At 41.5% G+C, this 18,791-nt stretch overlaps 1 protein-coding gene across 2 annotated transcripts in view; it reads left to right on the top strand.

Annotated features, from left to right (window-relative positions):
- Positions 1–14,903, top strand: part of TENT4B (terminal nucleotidyltransferase 4B) — a 49,366-nt gene extending 34,463 nt beyond the window's left edge. Inside the window, exons 6-12 of one of the 2 annotated variants that reach the window (XM_079988786.1) lie at positions 1,765–1,893; positions 2,844–3,057; positions 4,489–4,615; positions 4,720–4,823; positions 7,325–7,506; positions 9,903–10,067; positions 12,075–14,903. In XM_079988786.1, coding sequence (XP_079844912.1) covers positions 1,765–1,893; positions 2,844–3,057; positions 4,489–4,615; positions 4,720–4,823; positions 7,325–7,506; positions 9,903–10,067; positions 12,075–12,254 — 1,101 coding nt within the window. In that variant the 3' untranslated portion in view covers positions 12,255–14,903. The remainder of the gene's footprint in view (positions 1–1,764; positions 1,894–2,843; positions 3,058–4,488; positions 4,616–4,719; positions 4,824–7,324; positions 7,507–9,902; positions 10,068–12,074) is intronic. The other variant, XM_079988787.1, reaches the window with a different exon arrangement.
- The last annotated feature ends 3,888 nt before the right edge of the window (positions 14,904–18,791 follow it).

Below are 18,791 nucleotides of genomic sequence, written 5' to 3'. Positions count from 1 at the left end.
TCCAATAAAATTTGGAGAGCATCAGGTTGGAGAAGGATGCTGCTAGAAAACCTCATCCCAACCATGTTTAAAAGAGTGAAAACAGTGAAACAATTGAGAGGGCCAAAGCATTTATATAGGGTATCTCCAATGGTAGATTTGCTCTAGTAGAAGCTCTTGCAATCTGCCTGCCTTTCTCCAGGCCTTCCTACATCATGTTGTCTCCCAAAAGCTTCTCCTGATTGTTTGAGAGCTCTTTGGTACAGTGTGATCTGTATTCTGGTGAAAAAGAAGCCTTAAAATGGGAAATGGCCTTAATCAGAGCCTGTGAGAAGTTGTATGGAAGGGATGGTAGTCCTGGGGTCAGATCTGGCCTACCCATGAGGCAGGGTGAAGCAGCCACCTCAGGCGGCAAAAGCTCAAGCAGTTGCACCCCATCCACCCCACCCTTTTTGCTGCCACCGGAACACCCCCTCTCACACAGTTTTGGGAAGAGGGAGGCGTCCTGGTGCTAGAAAACATTCTGCAACAATGCTGCTTGTCTTCCCCACCCCTGGAAACACCCCCTCATCTCAATGAGTTTTTGGTAAGAGGGGGGCATTCTGACAGCAGCAGAAGTGGTGGGATGGGCGGAATGGCAGCCGGGGGCAGGAGGCAGGAGGTGGCACATTTCTGTTTCAGGTGGCGAAAGGGGACGGGCAGTCCTGCAACTACAACCAAGTTGAGCCTGCCTGCATGGCAAAGCTATTCACAAAAAAAATGAAATGGAAGTGTTAGCTTTTTGTTTGCCAAAGTGGTCCTTAGCACTTGGCTGCCTAGCACCTCCTTACACACTGCTCATGCTTGCATCCTGGGGAGGTCACTCGGGTGCTGCTAACGCAGCAGTTTGACTTCAACCCCGGAGGCACACTCCATTGTCTCCCAAGACAGAACACCTGACCCTGAATGGTGTTGCTCCTTGTTTTTAATTATTATATCACTAGATGGCACCAGAGGATATGTGTGGATCTGTCTGTGTCTCTCCCCAGTTAAGTAGACTTTTTGAGCAGTCTTCCAGGTTAAATTTTTATGAATTACCATATTTGATTGTACAATTAATGCAAGCATTTGGTATCTCATACTATTTCCAGTATAGAAAGCTCTTATACCTTTAGCATTGGATGAGTTTCCAGAGGAGTTTTGTTTGTTATTAGACAGACAACCAACAGGTTGTACATTTTATGGTGTGTCTGAGAGTGCCTGTAAGGTGGCTTCGGGCAATAAGTATGAAGGCTGATTTCACATGTTGTTAGCAAACTGGAAGTTAAAGTTCAGTATGAGAAGGAATCTAGAAAAGGAACCATACAGGCTTGTCCACTAGTCATGCTAGTCCATTATCTGTTATTTCAGCAAGTAGCAAATCAGCAAATTTGCTTTTTTCTCTTGCAAGGTATGAGTACTTTGAACACCACTGAGTGACAGTTCACCTATTAAGCTGTCAATATCTTCTGAGATCACAGACCCATGTTCTTTGTGGAATACAGTGGTAACTCGTGTTAAGAACTTAATTCGTTCCGGAGGTCCGTTCTTAACCTGAAGCTGTTCTTAACCTGAGGTACCACTTTAGCTAATGGGGTCTCCCGTTCCTGCCGCACCACCGGAGCATGATTTCTGTTCTCATCCTGAAGCAAAGTTCTTAACCCGAATACTATTTCTGGGTTAGCAGAGTCTGTAACCTGAAGTGTCTGTAACCTGAGGTACCACTGTAAATGGAAGTCTAATTCCCATCTCCTTTTTCTCCCACAGAAATATCCTGTATTGCCATATCTAGTTTTAGTATTGAAACAGTTCTTGTTGCAGAGGGACCTGAATGAAGTGTTTACAGGTGGAATTGGATCTTATAGTCTTTTTTTAATGGCCGTCAGTTTTCTCCAGGTAAGTTGGGAGGAATTATTATGTGCTAGGTCATGAATGGCCTTTCCCTTCTTTTAAGTGTAATATCACTTTAGTAATAGCAGTTCTAAAACATTCACTTGTTTAAACTAATTATTTTTTTTGAATTATTTTGTACCATTTCTGCCAGATGTTTTGGGGATATTTTTATCTGCAAATTAAAAAGGCAAAGACACATAAAGGAAAGGGTGTGGAGGGAAGAAGACAGAGGATGAAGATCAGTGTGATAACATCAGAACAATGTGGTGAGGTAGCCTCACCCCAGATACGCCCATTCAGCTGCTTTGATCTGCTGAACTGCCACTGTTACGGGTGCTACATAATTCTTGTTCCGCATTTTGTTAGAAATTGATCTTTTATTGTGGCAACACTTAACAATTTGGAACTCCCTTCCTACTGACATCCGGCAGGTGTCTTCACTGCACTCCTTTCAGCATGCCTGCTTGTTTTTGTTTAAGCAAGCCTATCCAGATATGTAGAATATTGACAAGTGTTTTAGTCTGGTTTTGCATATCCCAGGTCCCAACTTCAGCTCACTTACTATTCAGTGTATTTCATTCACAATCTTGTTAGGTCTTTTTCTGTGTTAAGTGTGTATGTTGCAACTTTCCATTTCATTCCTCCTTCAGAAGAATCCTGTGAAGGTTGATCATTTATTTTGTTCTATTTTATAGATTTGGGGCAGGGGGCAGAGTCAGGTAATGACTTGCCCAGACACCCACAGAGTCTGAGTGGAAGTCTTGGGGCATTTTGCATCAGAAATAATTGAGTGATGGGATATGTGCAAAAGCTTTTTGTGTTTTGTCCCCTGAGCCAGCTATTAAATTGGTTGATTCTTTAATTTCACTATTGATTTTAGTGTTTACATGGATTGTAAAGGAATCTGGAGATTTTTTGCAAATAATCTTTTGTTCTTGTTTCCCCTCCAATAGCTACATCCCAGAGAAGATGCTTGTACCCCCAACGCCAACTACGGTGTCCTTTTAATAGAATTTTTTGAATTATATGGGCGTCATTTCAACTACCTGAAAACAGGAATCCGAATAAAGGACGGTGGCTCATATGTGGCTAAGGATGAAGTGCAAAAGAATATGCTAGATGGCTATAGACCATCAATGTTGTATATTGAAGACCCACTGCAACCAGGTATTTGGGCTTTTCACTAGGCCATAGGAAAGTAAACAATTTCTTGGAGACTTTTAACCCAAGGATGCAACAAAGCAGCAGTAGTTCCTGAATTGCGTACAATCTAGTTTCAGGTGATTCCCAACAAATTGGGGGTCTAGATGGTACAAAATGTAGTAATATAATACTGGTATTAAAAAATGATTTTATATCACAAATATATATATAACACAGATGACCCACGAGGATGACCCTAAGACCAAAATGTGTCTGAGTTTATTTTAGAGTTGAGTTAATTTCAGGTTATGTTTGTTTGGAATTGTTTATATTATATAGAGTTTTAGAGTTGAGTAATATATATACATAAGTCAAAAGTAATAGCACGTATGTCTAAAAGTGACCCACCTTATATACACATGCTCACATATTTGTATACATACATACACACATGCTCTCTCTATGTGTATAATGTGTGAAATTTGCAAATATCTATATTGTGTGTTTTAATACATTGCCATTTCGTAGCTGCAACTTGTACAGTAGAAGCTGGAAAGCAAAAAGCTGATGAATTATCTTTCTGTATATGTACAGTGGTGCCCCGCAAGACGAACGCCTCGGAAGACGAAAAACTCGCTAGACGAAGGAGTTTTTCGTTTTCTTAGCCGCTTCGCAAGACGCATCTCCCTATGGGTTTGCTTCGCAAAACGAAGCTTGCCCCGCAAGCTCCGGGGATAGCGGGGAAGCGCGCGCGCCTTCCCCTCTCTCCCCGGACCCCTTTTGAACCAAGGGGCGGCAACGGGGAGAAGCAATTCTCCCCGCTGCCCCTTCCCTTGCTTTAAAACAGGTCTGGGGACAGGTCTGCTGTGCGCCTTCCCCTCTGTCCCCGGAGATTGCGGGGCAGGCAACGGGGAGAAGCAATCTTCTCCCCGCCGCCCCTTGCTTTAAACAGGTCCGGGGACAGAGGGGAAGGTGCGCAGCTCTTCCCCTCTGTCCCCGGACGGTCTCCATAGGAATGCATTGATTGATTTTCAGTGCATTCCTATGGGAAACCGTGCTTCACAAGACGAAAAACTCACAAGAAGAAAAAACTTGCGGAACGAATTAATTTCGTCTTGCGAGGCACCACTGTATATGTATATCCCTCACCTTAAGGAACACTGAGGAAGACCATAAAGTCAAAAAGCATTTGGGATTATTTTATTGAGTTGAATAATTTCAGGTTATGTTTTTAACTGTTTTTATATTTGTGATATAAAAGTGCAATATTTGTGTAATAAAATTGCTTATTACTTCATTTTGTATTATTGGGATATTTAGATCCCAGTTGATTGGTAAATAACCTTGTTTTGTTTTGTTGGGACTAATTTCCTTTTTGCAGTGTAAAATCATATTATATTCAGAGAAAATGTTTACCCGTTACAATCACCCTAATGGTTGTTTTCTTCTTTTAAGGTAATGATGTTGGCAGGAGTTCTTATGGTGCCATGCAAGTGAAACAGGCCTTTGATTATGCATATGTTGTTCTGAGCCATGCAGTATCGCCAATAGCTAAATATTATCCCAACAATGAAAGTGAAAGGTAAACATTATATGTCCCAAGTTGGATCCATTAGTGATGTCACTCCCCCCCCCCCATCCTTTAAAAATACGGTTAACCTTTCCTTTCTCTTAAAATGTTCACAGTATATTAGGAAGAATTATCAGAGTAACACAAGAAGTCGCAACATACAGAGACTGGATATCAAAGCAATGGGGAATGCAGAATAGCACAGAGACGTCATGCAATGGTAAGATTTTCCTATATGTAGGTTTGCAAAACCCTTGAGGCCAAAAGTTCACTTTAGATCCTGGCAGGGAGGCCTGTAATATAGGTATAAAAGCTTCTTCCGATTCAAGAAAGTTTGATTTGCATTATGCACAGTGGCACAAAAAGCTTCAGGCATAATGGAGCTTGCTTCTTAGTAAACATATACAGTGGTGCCCCGCAAGACGAATGCCTCGCAAGACGAAAAACTCGCTAGACGAAAGGGTTTTCCGTTTTTTGAGGCGCTTCGCAAGACGAATTTCCCTATGGGCTTGCTTCGCAAGACGAAAACGTCTTGCGAGTCTTGTGAGTTTTTTCCCTCCCCCCCCTTTTTCTAAGCCGCTAATAGCGCTAATCCGCTAAGCCACTAATAGGGGTGCTTCGCAAGACGAAAAAACCGCAAGACGAAGAGACTCGCGGAACGAATTGCATGGACAGATACAGAAAAGCACAGGCAAGAGGCCTGCAAGCATAGGTTCATGATCAAGACAGAAAAAGTTGATTTGATAACTGACTACTTTGGTAGAAAGAACACAGGGAGTAATAAATAGTGACATTCTCAAATAGAATAGAATATAGGTTGTGGAAGTTCCATAAGCAGTATAAGATACTTTGGGTTGTATTTGGCAGATTTTTTTCTCAAGAGTAGGCTTGCTGAAGTCAGCGGATGTGATTTAAGTCCATTAATTTGAGTGGGTCTACTTGAGTATGACATACTGTAGTTGGGAGTTCTCATTTTAAAACAAGTTGTTAACCCTCATGTGTTGCAGACTGAAATGTTGACAGCAGAATCTGCTGAAGGCTTGATCTGGCCAACTTAAATTGGCCACTCACTAAATCAAGGCCTGTTATTCCCAGATATTCTTAACAGCATAAAGCCTGTATGGAAGCATGCAGACTCTGATGATCCAGACTACGATATATTGAAAGCAGAGAACAGGAGGTAGAGGAGAAACAACAGTGTCAAAGATAGCTGAAAGAATTGCAGTTGACCATGATTTTCAAACCACCTGTGGCTGATACCCTGTGCCCATTTACTTAAAAGTAAGCCCCATTGAACACAGGAGTTGCTTCTAAGAAAACATGTTGTTGGGATGCACTGGAGGGATGAAAGAACTGTTGCAGACAATTTACTAAATACTCCTATTCAGCAAAGGTTGATTTGTTTTATTGATATAGACCTAGGCCCCAATTCTAAACACACTTACTAGATATAATGGAGTTTGCTTCTGAACAAATGTGCATAAGATTGCACTGATGGACACAGAGAAGCAGGGTGGAGAAGCCTGCAAAGAAAAGAAAAATCATGGTCCAGAGTGACCAGAAAGGTTATTTGATAGCTAACTATTTCAATGCAAAGAACTGAGGAATAAAAATAAAAATGAATTGAGATAAATGATCATATCTATACCTTGACAGAGAGTCCCTGTTCTATACAGCATGTGTCAAAACATGAGTCTCTGAGGAGTGTGTGTTTCTGGTTACAGAGATAATGCCTTCCTCCCAAGAGTAGTATATGTGGTATAGAGAACCACTCTGCCAAAGAGTTGTTTGTGCAAATCATGGATTTTAACCGAAGTTTTAGCAAATTCTTTTGACGTAGCATTAACTGAAAAGTTCCATGTCTGTAATAGGCACTTGGAGCACTGTGTCTCTGACAGCAATCTTTGTTACGCCATTTATAAATACTTTATGCAACTTTCCCAAAAGCTCAAAAGTAATGTACAACCAACAAAAATGCTCCCAAGTTCTAAAGTTTAAAACGACATTTCACTTAGCTTTCCATCATGTCATCTTCTTTCAGTTATGCTATACCATCCTTGGTGTGTCTTTAATGTAGCAAATCTTATTAATCTGTCCTGCCTTGCACAAGCTCTGTCAAGGTGAAGCAAAGTTAGATCAGACCAACGCTTGGATAATTACCTACAATATTTTAGAGAAACTTAACTGGATTCAACTAAATACCCCCCAATCCAGCTAAAGTTAGTAATGAAGAAATCCCTTGGGGAGTAACAGATCTACATTAGTTGTGTTTATTGTGTTAACACTGGTTTCAGTAGTACATAGACATGACGGAGTTATTTGGTTAAAAGCCACGGTCTCAGATATGACTGGATTGCTGCCCTGAATGCCATTTAACACCTATTGTCATTCAGGGCTATGAAACAAATTAAACCCGTCTTGCATGTCATTTTTGCACTAAATGCATCTCAGCTGCAAGCATGATGCAAAAGTGGAAACTGATTTTCTTTACAACCCATTGTTGGTCTGAGAAGGGAGCACAGTGTATGTTCATCTAACACAGGGGTGGGGAACTTGTGGCCCTCCTTATACTGCTGGTGTACATTTTCCCCAGACTGTTCACCATGCTGTGTGGGGCTGGACCACATATTCCCCAGAATCCAAAACTCTCTATACTGTTGTGAGCAACTTCGTTGTTGTGAAAGAATGCTTATGTGCTCACTATTCTGTACTTTTTAACAGGTAATGGGGTGACCTTGATAGACAACCAGCAGTTGGACAAATGCAACAATAATCTTTCCGAAGGGAATGAATCACTAGGGAAACCTAGAAGTAAAACAGAGACACCAAGCAAACACTCATCAAATTCTTCATCAGGCCCTTTATCATCATCATCTTCTACACTCTCTAGCTCCAGCGACGTAGTAAGTATCGTGCCCTGGTCACTGTCCCATTGGATTATTGTAATGCACGCTAGCTTCCCTTGAAGCAGTGTAGTTACCCCAGCTGGTCCTGAATATAGCAGCCAAACTATTGTTTGGAGCTATATGGAAGGCCATATTATGTAATTCTTGTGTTGTCTTCACTGGCCACTGTTTCCGGGCTCAGTTTGAAGTGCTGTGGCTCTGGTCTTTTAAAATAAAAACCTAAGTTGTCAGGGAACATGGTATCTTGGGAATTACCTTGTCCCATATGAACCCATTCAGAAACATTGCTTGTTTTCTGAGGCCCCCCTTGTGGTACCACCACTGGCAGAAGTTCAATTAATGGGAGCAAGAAAAATGACCTTTTAAAATTGTGGCATCCAGGTTATGCAATGGCTTCCCCATAGAAATGTGCCCACCCCTCCAGGAACACCAGCTTTTAAAAGGGCTCTAAAGACAGCCCTGGTCCAAGGGACATTTTAGTTAAAGATTTTAGAATTGGATAAGTTATTCCTTTTGTCTGTTTTGTATTGTGCCAATAGTCTTTTTTATAGTAGTATTTCCCCCCTTCTTTGCTGCTTTGTGTCTTCATGCAGAGAAAGGCAGAATCAAACTGCTTTGCTCAGGAAAACCCCCTCCCACCACCACAAAGTTGTTTTGTGTATTTAGGGATGGGCCGCTTTGAATTTTCCTTGCCTCAAACGGTATCCTTATAGCAAACAGTTTAAAAACGAAACAAAATTGTGAAGAGTTGCAAATGCATATTTGTTTGCACTCAGTTATAAACTCATTCTTATCTTTTAGCTCCCGAAAGCTGTGCTTACATTATCAATTAAAACAAGACATAATAAAAAAATGAGATACAAACCTGTGAGAGGGGCAAAAAAGCATAGGACAGTTCAAAAGTTTGGCAAAACACAAAAGCATGTAACAAATTAATAAAAAGCCAAGGCGAAGGCTAGTAGTCTGCCTTCTTCAGAAGAAGTTCTGAAATCTGGATGCCATAGTCAAAAACACCATTCTGCCAGTCCCAGCCACCTAAACCTCCAAGGCAGTGGGAGATGGAACATGGCAGTCCTCTGAGAAGAGTGCAAAGGGTGGTTAGTGACGCCAGGGTTTATATGAGTCTGATCTTCAAGGAACATAAGTTTTAAAATGAAACAAAACCATACAGAGCAAGCACCTCTAAGCATACTTTAAAGCAGCACCCTTGTTTATGCAGCCCAGCGATTATGGCAATACCTGCTTTTCTATTTTATGTTCTTAGAAACTATATATGTTAGTTTCAGTGGATGCCCTAAAATTTGGTGAGCGTTGATTGTTCACATGGGAATTCCAAAAACCACAAGATGGAAGTTTAAAATTTCCAGAAAGGGATATACTTTCCCCTACTACTCATACAGTAGTGAATGCTCGCAATAATTAGGCAATTGTCAGGATTCCCTGGTGTACCCTTGCACACATTCAGCATCTCCCGGACTGAGATGGTCTCAACCTGGTTTCAATATGATGCTTTTGCTTTCTGTCTTTTGGGTTTGATATAAGCAGCATGTGCTTGTACAGCTGCACTTGTAACTGGCAAGGCATATAGCTAACCAGCCCTGTATCCCGGCCCAACAGAGACTAGGTGATTCTCCAGCTTTCACTACCTGGGTCAAAAAACCAACCCAATGGGTGCTGAAGCTCCCAGCAGCCCTTAGTACATTGCTGGTGGATCAGTAGTTGTGCAGGCCTAGCCTTCTAGATCTGGGTTTCCTGGAAAGTGTATTGGCATCTGTAGGATATGAAAGAAATTTATGTTTGTATAGGACCTGCCTCCTTAGGCATTCCTGGTGCCAGACATGAGCCAAAATGATCAGGACAGCAAATATTTGCCAGACTTGCATTAGCCTCTGAGATAATTAAAAAGAGGGGAAACGGTGTATGAGTTGGGATTGTCTTAAAGAGCTCTCTCTCCTCTAGCCTCATGGCTTCCATAGAAGCAGATTATCCAGAATATGCAAAAAGAGCTAATTCCTTAGGCCTCTCTAACACGATAAAAGCTAGTTACATAAAGAAAAGGCGGGGAAGTATTGCATTTTATGCAGCTGTTGGTGGGTCTAAAATAATTAGATGGATGCTTGCATCAATCCAGCATTTTAAAAGCTCATTTTTGTGGAGAATATTTGCATAGTACATACGTGAAATGTGATTTGGGAACATTCCCTCGGTACAAATGTGATTCTGATAGGTCACTGGATCTGGGAGCAATAAAGGGCCCTTATCACGTCTTATATTTGAGAGCAGTAGTCCCTTACCTGGTTGTAGTTTTGAAGGTGCTGACCATCTGAAAGAACCGGCCTCTCCTGTCTTTCCCCTTAACTGACATGTTCCTGCTGATGCCTGTTTCCCAACAGGAGTCTGATGGAACACCATGCAAAACCTCTAAACAGCTGGGCTGCCGCCAAACTACAGCAAACAGAATGGCTACTCAGGACATATCACTGGGATCCACGCAGTTGAGTGGGAAAATACCAAGTGGCCAAACAGTGAATGCATCCAGTGTTGTAAACAAGTCCCAGGTTGGTAGGGCATTGGGCTCAATCACCTTGGTCCCCTTCCTTCTTCCACTGCCAGCATTATTATCCTTAAGTGGCATCCCCACCCTGCCCGGGATTTCAGTACAGCATTTTGTTGCTTGCAGAAATTCTGTAACCTCACGCTTACACAAGCTAGCATATTTTCCCATGAGGTTGAAATCTGGAGGGATGGGGTCTCTTCCCCCTGCCCCTGCCTCTTCAGAGATTGATGGTAATGAGGAGGCTACTAAAATAAGACTTCTCTAGCAATAGGAAAGGGATCTATAAAAGGAGTTTCAGTGGTCACAAAAGAAATGTAGAGAAGTACATTTTTAGGCCGTCGTTCTGAGCAAATGCCTGTCCAGAGCGACGTACAATTGAAACCTAAGATAAAAAATAGTGCAAAATTTAAAACTCTAAAAGCTCAGCTATTGTAAGTCATCAGCACCTGACACAGAATGTTCTGCCTATATGCTTTGAATCGTTATGATGTGTTCACACACATTTTATGGGGTACCTGTGTAACATCCTAAAACGGTTGCCTTATTTGCTTCTTCAGTTTTTTCTAGGCCACAGAGAATCAAACGTATTTTGGGAGCAATGGAACAGTAACACAGTCTCCGCAGGTGTAGATCTCCTTAGGGCTTTTGCGTATTTTTATTTAGAGGCATTGTTTTGACAAGTGCAGTGGTGCCTTAGGGTGAGGCTATTGCCATTCAACTATACCACAGCATACCTTCATTGAGATTCCTGCATTGCAGGGCGTTGAACTAGATGACCCTGGGGGGGGGGGTGTCTCTTCCAACTCTATAATTCTTTCCAGTGAACATCGTTTTAGCTGTGTATTTTCCCCCAATCAAGTAGCTATTTTAATTACTACTTGTTCGCCTATATTTTTTAAAATATTTGATGGCGCAATACCACAGAAATGAAAATACATTTTCAAGAACTTATTCAAAAGGGATTAAAAACCACTGCCTTTTGCTTTTTTCCTGTCAGTGCCATGCCATTTAATCTTTAAAATGTGGATGTGCTTTTGCTCTTCCTCCTCTTCCTCTTTTTTAACATGATTGGAGTAGTTGCACAATAGTGCTGAGATTTTGAAAACTCCAAGCCAAAATTTTAGACATCACTTTTAACAATTGGTCAGTAGTTCAAAAAATGGCATTTGCCCACTAGCTTGAATAGCAAGCAATTGAGGTGCATTCAAAGAGATTCATTCTATATACCCTCTGAAGGGTGAGAAGTCTGTTGAGATTCCATATGTAATAATAATAATAATAATTTTTATTTATACCCCGCCCTCCCCAGCCAAGGCCGGGCTCAGAGCGGCTTACAAGCAATAATAAAAACAAGTTGAATGATTACAACTTAAAAACAAAATTAAAATACAACATTAAAATATTGAAACATTAAAATATTAAAATGTAGCCTCATCGCAGGAGGAGAAGGAAAGGAAAAAAGAATCAAATTGCCTCCAAGCCAAAGGCCAGGCGGAACAACTCTGTCTTACAGACCCTGTGGAAAGAAATCAGATCCTGCAGGGCCCTGGTCTCATGAGGCAGAGCGTTCCACCAGGCCGGAGCCAGAGTTGAAAAGGCTCTGGCTCTGGTTGAAGCCAATCTAACTTCCTTAGGGCCCGGGACCACTAGGGTGTTGCTATTTATGGACCTTGAGGCTCTCCGTGGGGCATACCGGGAGAGGCGGTCCCGTAGGTACGAGGGTCCTAGGACGTGAAGGGCTTTAAAGGTCAAAAGCAGCACCTTAAATCTGACCCTGTACTCTACAATGCAAGATTAATTATAAAGCTGCTAGAAGCTGCTAGTTTGGAGTAGCCCTGGAAACTTCACATAAACTTTCCTGATCTGTATGTGACTTCATTCCTTGTGTGGAAGTACCATGGGCTTCTTGCCTTTCTGCTCATGTAACTGTGGCTCATGTGTTGTGAGAGCAAACGACCTGTACGTAGCGAGGGTGCTCACACTGGCTTTTTCGTCTTCTCCTTTGCAGCACGGATCCACGAGGTTATTCCGCACTTCTTCCAACAAAGGCTTCCAGGGTCCAGCAAATTCAAGCCATGGCACCTCGGTCATGAACAAACAGCACCAAGGCAGCAAATCACACCAGTTTTTCCATGGCAAAAAGAGGAAACACAAGAGGGACGTGGTCCTTCCAGACCTTTGTAGATAGTTCTCCTATCTGACAATTTTGACTGTTCTTCTGTGTGCAATGATCTCTCTCATGCTACAAGAGTAAGTTGGGACAGTGAATCCCCAGGCCTCATCTGGAGTCTCAAAAGACTATGGGAACGTTGATTAGCAACGCATTTTAGTTTTTATTTTTTCCAGCTCGCCACGGAACAGATCATGAAGACTGATAACAGCAAAAGGGGGGGAGGGAGGGAAGAGGGAGCAGCAAAAGGCCACTTATGTGGCGAGTTATATGCTACCACAGGGTTGTTTAGGATATAAAAGCTTGAATGTAAAATAAATATTTCCCATCAGCTTTTATGCTGACCTGTAGGGGGGGTAGTATTCAGTGTGTTTAAGGGGTTGGTAATGAACTAAAATAAAAGGATAAAAAAGTGAAAAAAAATACTATATTTTGAGGGAAGCCCAAAGTTCAAAGGAGAGTGAGTAAATTCACGCATGATAATTTTTAAATTATTTTTGCATATATTTACCATTTTATTGTGTATCTATAGACGACCATATAGGAAAACTGACATTTGTAATAGTGGATTTGTTAATACTTTTTACATAACATTGCCATTTAAATTGTAGAAACATCCCCCTCCTTTTCCCTCAGGACTAGCTTAAAAATAATAATAATCTGAACTGTCAGCTGAACATCGGACAACGTAGTGAGTTATATGGCTCAGAAATTGTGGTGTGCTTCCCCCACCCCCCCACCCCTTAGCATTGAAATGATTTAATAGCACATTTATGTGTCTGTACATGTTGCTTCTCTGAAGGAAAAAAGGCAGATAAGATGCAGGGGCGCAAAGACTTGTTTATAAAGTGTAAAAATGCATCATGTGTCAACTTGGAGCTTGTATTTCCTCTCGCACGAGTGGAAAATGAACTCTTCACCTTCTTTCTGATGTGCCATCTTCTCAGGCAAAAAGGGTTATTCCAGGTTAGTTTTCATCAGAAACCTTAGGGTTTTTTTATTATTATTTGATAGGAAACCAAGCTACTTGAGGGGGGGCAGGGAAGGAAGCACTTTGCTACATGAAGGAAAACATCTCAAGTTCATTGGTGATGTCTACATTTTGGGACCTCCTCTAAACCTTATGTCTTTTTTTGTGCCTTCATCCCCATTTTTTTTCTCCTTTACCTTGCAACTTTGTATCTTTTTCTTAAAAAAAAACAAAAACTTGAGAAATGGAACTGTTAAGGCAGTTGGAAAAAAAAATTCCCTTGTTATCTCATTCCTTTTTCGGTATATTTTTAAATCCACTCAAAGAATTAAACGGTCTTCAATAATGGAAATAAATTTGTATTGCTGTCTAAAGAGCTGAAACCTTTTTCATATCCAAGTACTTTGTCAAAAATCTCCCATCCCACCTTTTAAAAACATTTGAACATTTCCTAAGCTCAGCCATGCTGTGGGTTTTAAGACTGACAAGAAGTTCATGCGATGAATGCTAAATGGGACATGTAGGTTTGTAGTCACTTGCATTGTTTGCAAAAAGGATTTGGAGCACTTTAATTGATAGAATGTAAAGTGACTTTTACTGTAACATTTTTCTTTGAAGAGGAAAGTGTGTTTGCGTGCGTGCGTGCGTGCGTGCGTGCGTGTATTCAGTATGTAAGACTGTGTTCAGTGTATCCAGTCTGGAGAATGATGATGATCCTTTTATGAGGAATAATAATTAGCTTTTAGATGTTTTCTTTTATAATTGCAGACCAACTTGACCTTTAATAAGCACTGATCTAGTGCAAAAGCTTTTTAAGTAAAATAATGCAAAACGACCAAAAACTGTCATCACTGAAAACTTAATAAAAAACACACTCTTGATGGTAAAGCATTTATTTAACTTCCAAGGAAATGGAGGAGGGAAACACAACCCAGCCCACCCTAATGCTCAAGAACACTAAGCTTAAAGGAAAAAGAATGTTAACCTGTCAATGTTTTCAATTTTAGATCCATTTTCTGTTATGATCAGTTTTTATCAACAATATTTTTGTTACTATAATTTGCTGCAAGTACATTATGCATTATTGAAAAGTATTTATTTTGAATTTTAAAAATGTTTTATAACTGTGTAGGCCTACCTTCACTGCTTTGGGAACAAATTCTAAATTATAGTAATCCAGTATTACTAGCTGCTGTTATCAAACGCTGTTACAAATGTGTAATACATCGATCTGTATTACTTAACCACACTGAAGGGTTGTTGTTATTATTTTTATCATTATTTAATTTTTCTTCTTCAAAGAATCACCCTCATTGTTGGAAACAAATGTTCTGTCGGGATGCAGAGTTTGGTGTTCCAATAAGCATGTGATTATTTTAATGTGGTGGTAGCGGGAAGATAATCTTGATTCCGTTGTGAATCTTAGGTTTGCCTCAATTTATGGTTTTCATAAATTTTAATGGAAAATTAGCTTTTCCTGGACTGCTCGAGTTTCATTTTGTAAACAGTATATTTCTTAACAGAAGACAACATCGAAGAAAAATAAAGCATGAAGGAGAAATTGAGGTATTTACTTTGCCTCAGATTACCAGCATTGTATTCATGAAACACTGTATGTCTAAGCAAAACTTTTATTTAAACTGGACAGTTGAACTGTTCGCCTTTTTCAATCTGAAGTAAAAAGAAAATAGCTTCGAGTTTTGCCTGCTCATTTATCTTGTACATTTCATCTCTGTATTCAACTCAAGTCTAATTCCTTTTTTGAGTTTGAATACTTTTTTGTGAACATTTTGTGGAAATATATATAGATATAAAATAAATGTTTAAACACCCACATTTTTTAAAATCATTCGTGACATCCATTTTCTTTTGAAAGGCATGCGATTCCACCCCCACTCACCCCCCATATCCACATGCGCACAATCTCCAGCCACCCACTGCAAACTCCAAATGGCCAGACTACATAGGAGCATAGGAACACTGAACGAGACTCGGCTGGCCTGTCTAGCTCAGCGTTGCCTACAGTGACTAGAAGCTCTACCTGGAGATGGCACCTTCTGCATGCAGAGCAGATGCACCGCCACTGAGCTATGGACCTTGCCCTAAAGACTACACAATAGTGGTGGTAAAGTTGGGGCTGAGGGAGGGCATGGAACAATCCCAGGAGTTGAGTGGCAGCCGATCCCCTGGGCGTGAGTCCTGAGACTGTGCGACACGGCACATACCTGCATTTACCCGTTCATTCCTCTGCTTGCATGAACGGCTAAACAATTGCAGCTTCCAGGTTTAACACAAGCCTTCCATTATGTACAAACTGGAAGATAACAGTTAATGGCTTCTAAAGGAGCCAGGGTTTGGAAGCAAGCTTTAAACCAGGGTTGGATCCTGGGTTTTTTGTCTCCCAAAATAGTTCTTGCTTCTCACATGGAACAGGAAGCTTGTTCGTGTGATTGCTTTGGTGCTTGTGAAAGGGGAAGAGTGAAGGAGCTAATGCTCCTGGGCTGATTGAGCCAGGATTTGATCTCTGAAACATGGCTGCTGTGCAAATCATCTACTGTAGTGTATGTGACGTTTCGTTTTGAATTTACTGAGACTGGCAACAGCACAGTACAAGAATGGCAGGTAGGTGTGTAGATCTTTTTATTATAGGGAAGCCCACATGCTTTTGACATATCTGTATCCGCAAATGCTACAGCAACCCCACGGCCTTCAAGTTGCCTGCTTATTGTATAGTACATTTTATTTCCCACTCCATCTCCTACAAGGGCCTTTATATCTGTTGACAACCTACTTTGAGTGCAGTAATTGCAGAAAAGGGTCTATAAATAGACCTGATTTTATTTGTGCCTGAATCCAAGAGGCCAGGAAACATTTCATAGCCAAACTGTCTCCTTCAGCCTTGCAGTTAATGGGGTTGGCAAGGAAAGCAATTTTTGTGCATGTGTCACGCATGTGGCCTTGGTACAGCAGTTCCTTGTTGAACTCTATTGTGTGCACAGGACCACCTATTAAGTGTATTTTTGTTTTTGTTTTGTTTGTTTTTTGACGAAAGGTGCATCTCTCTGTATGCAAGGAGAAACCCCACCATTGGCAAGGAGGACTCTGTAAGCAGTGATATGTATATGGAGCAATAGATTGCAGTGGGGGTGGGGGCACTGTGTGTGATCACAGAATCACCTGCAGAAACAAGTAAGTCGCATTATAGTTTACGCTAGTTCAGTTTTTAACAATGGGTTATGCAAGGAAACAATTCTCTCTAGCCCAAGACTGAATGCACACTATGTCTTTAAAGCACATTCAATGCACATTTCCCCCCTCTAAAGAATTCTGGGCACACTAGTTTTAAGGTGAGTGGGAGTTGTAGCACTGCCAGGGGGAAACGACAGTGCCCAGAATTCTTTGAAGGGGGGAAATGTGCTTAAAATGTGTTTTAAAGGTGTAGTGTGTACAGAGCCCAAATAGTTCATTAGGTTTCCACAGAAGGAAAATGATTTGTCTTTTACATGGAAGATGAGAGCTTGTTTTCACTCTTCATTGTCTCTTGCAAAATGCTAAAACAGTAAGAGAGAAATAAAAAACATGTAAGCGACAAGAGCTAAACAACATGTGCATTAAAAATAGTCTCCTCTGGTCGACAGTGGCTTGTGGGCAGACTTACAGCTTGTTAAATCCTGGAAGAAAGTTGAAGAAAACATTACATGAGGAGGTTGAGAGAGTGCATGAATCCCATGTTTGTTTTCCTACACTACAACGTAATACCAGAGCATGGTTTGGAATCATCTGAATCGTACCACAGACAAGTAGAGGCAAGAAGCTTGCAGGTATAGGTTTGTGGTGTATTATAGAGTTTATAATAGATTCATAGGAGTTGGGAGGCACCCCAAGGGTCATCTAGTCCAACCCTCTGTAATGCAGGAATCACAGTTAAGTAATTCTTGACAGATGACTATCCAACCTCTGTTAAATCTCCAGTGGAGAGGCCACCACCTTGGAGGTAGTCTGTTCCACCGTTGAACAGTTTTTGATGTCAGAAAGTCATTCTTAATGTTTAATCATAATCTCCTATCTTGTAATCTGAACCCATTGGTTCAGGTCCTACCCTCTGGAGCAGTAGAAAATAGGCTGCAACAGCCCTTTAGATATTTGAAGATGGCTATCGTGCCCCCTCTTAACCTTCTCCAGGCTGCACATACCCAGTTCCCTCAACCAGTGTTCAAAACTCGCATTGTTCTATGCGCATTTTGTGAAAGGGAATTTCATTAGCGGGAGCAGCTTCTGAGCTTTGGGCGCACTTCTGCACCTAAGATTTCAGATTAAAACTGCAGAGTGGAAGGAAAGGAGGACCTTTTTCTGCCTCCCCACTTCCAGCTACACTCTGAAGACTGGAGAAGAGACCCTCTGAAGAATATTAGGGGGCTGAGCAGGGGAAGGATTGGACATGTGAAAAATGAATAGAAAATTTTAGCTGCAGTTCATTCATTTTCAGCCTTGCATTATTAAAAAAGCGTGCCTAGACATTCCGTTGCTGCGCCCATAACCTAGGTTTAAGGTGCCATTTAGCTCCTAGCTTTCATATCTCAGTTTCTGCCCTCAACCCATCCTTCATAAGGCTTAGTTTCTAGACCCTTGATCATCTTGGTTCCCCTGTATACGTTCCCGTTTCCCAAAATCATTAAACGGGAGGCGGGGCGGGGAGAACTGGGCACATTACTCCAGGTGGAAATATTCACTGAGGGTTGTCATTCTCAGAAGGAACTGAGACAGTATATAGGGATGGTAACAGTCTCAAAACATGGTTATGTAAATGTTCATATCTAAGTGACTGCAGTTAGCCACGGAGGTGTTTCTGGTTAAAGAGATAAGTCCCTCTTTCTAGGAGCAGATCCCCTGCTTTACCCTCATCTGAGTGTGCATACTATGATTAACAGAAGTTTTGGGAAATTTGTTTGACCTGGCATGAACAGAAGGTAGCTGTTTTGCCTCTGCTGAGGGCACTTCGCCTGCTGCTACTTAGATTAAGAAAGGGGGGGGGGGGAGTCTGTGTGTGTAACCAGAACAAGTGCAAATGGCAACATCAGTTCATGCTTTTTGTTTAGTTACTTGCTCTGACTCAGGATGCTGCGCTGTATACAGTGGTACCTCGGGTTACATACGCTTCAGGTTACAGACTCCGCTAACCCAGATATAGTACCTCGGGTTAAGAACTTTGCATCAGGATGAGAACAGAAATTGTGCTCCGACGGCGCGGCAGCAGCAGGAGGCCCCATTAGCTAAAGTGGTGCTTCAGGTTAAGAACAGTTTCAGGTTAAGAACGGACCTCTGGAACGAATTAAGTACTTAACCCGAGGTACCACTGTATTGCCTTCTGAATCAAGTATTTATTTCACGTTCCCTGTAGTGCGGAGCCTGTGGCCCTCCATCTGCTGTTGGACTTTGACTCCCATCGGCGCCAGCACTTACAGCTAATGCCAACAGATGATGGAAGCTGTAGTCCAGCAACATCTGGAGGGCTGCAAGTTCCCTGCCCCTGTTTTACACATCACATTCATCCTAGATTAGCCTCCAAAACAGCTTGCAATTTAAAT

The sequence above is a fragment of the Podarcis cretensis genome (genome assembly GCF_951804945.1).
Source record: "Podarcis cretensis genome assembly, chromosome: 8".
Classification (NCBI taxonomy): Eukaryota; Metazoa; Chordata; class Lepidosauria; order Squamata; family Lacertidae; genus Podarcis; species Podarcis cretensis.
The sequence above is the reverse complement of the archived record's forward strand: the minus strand, read 5'-3'. Positions and strand labels throughout refer to the sequence as shown.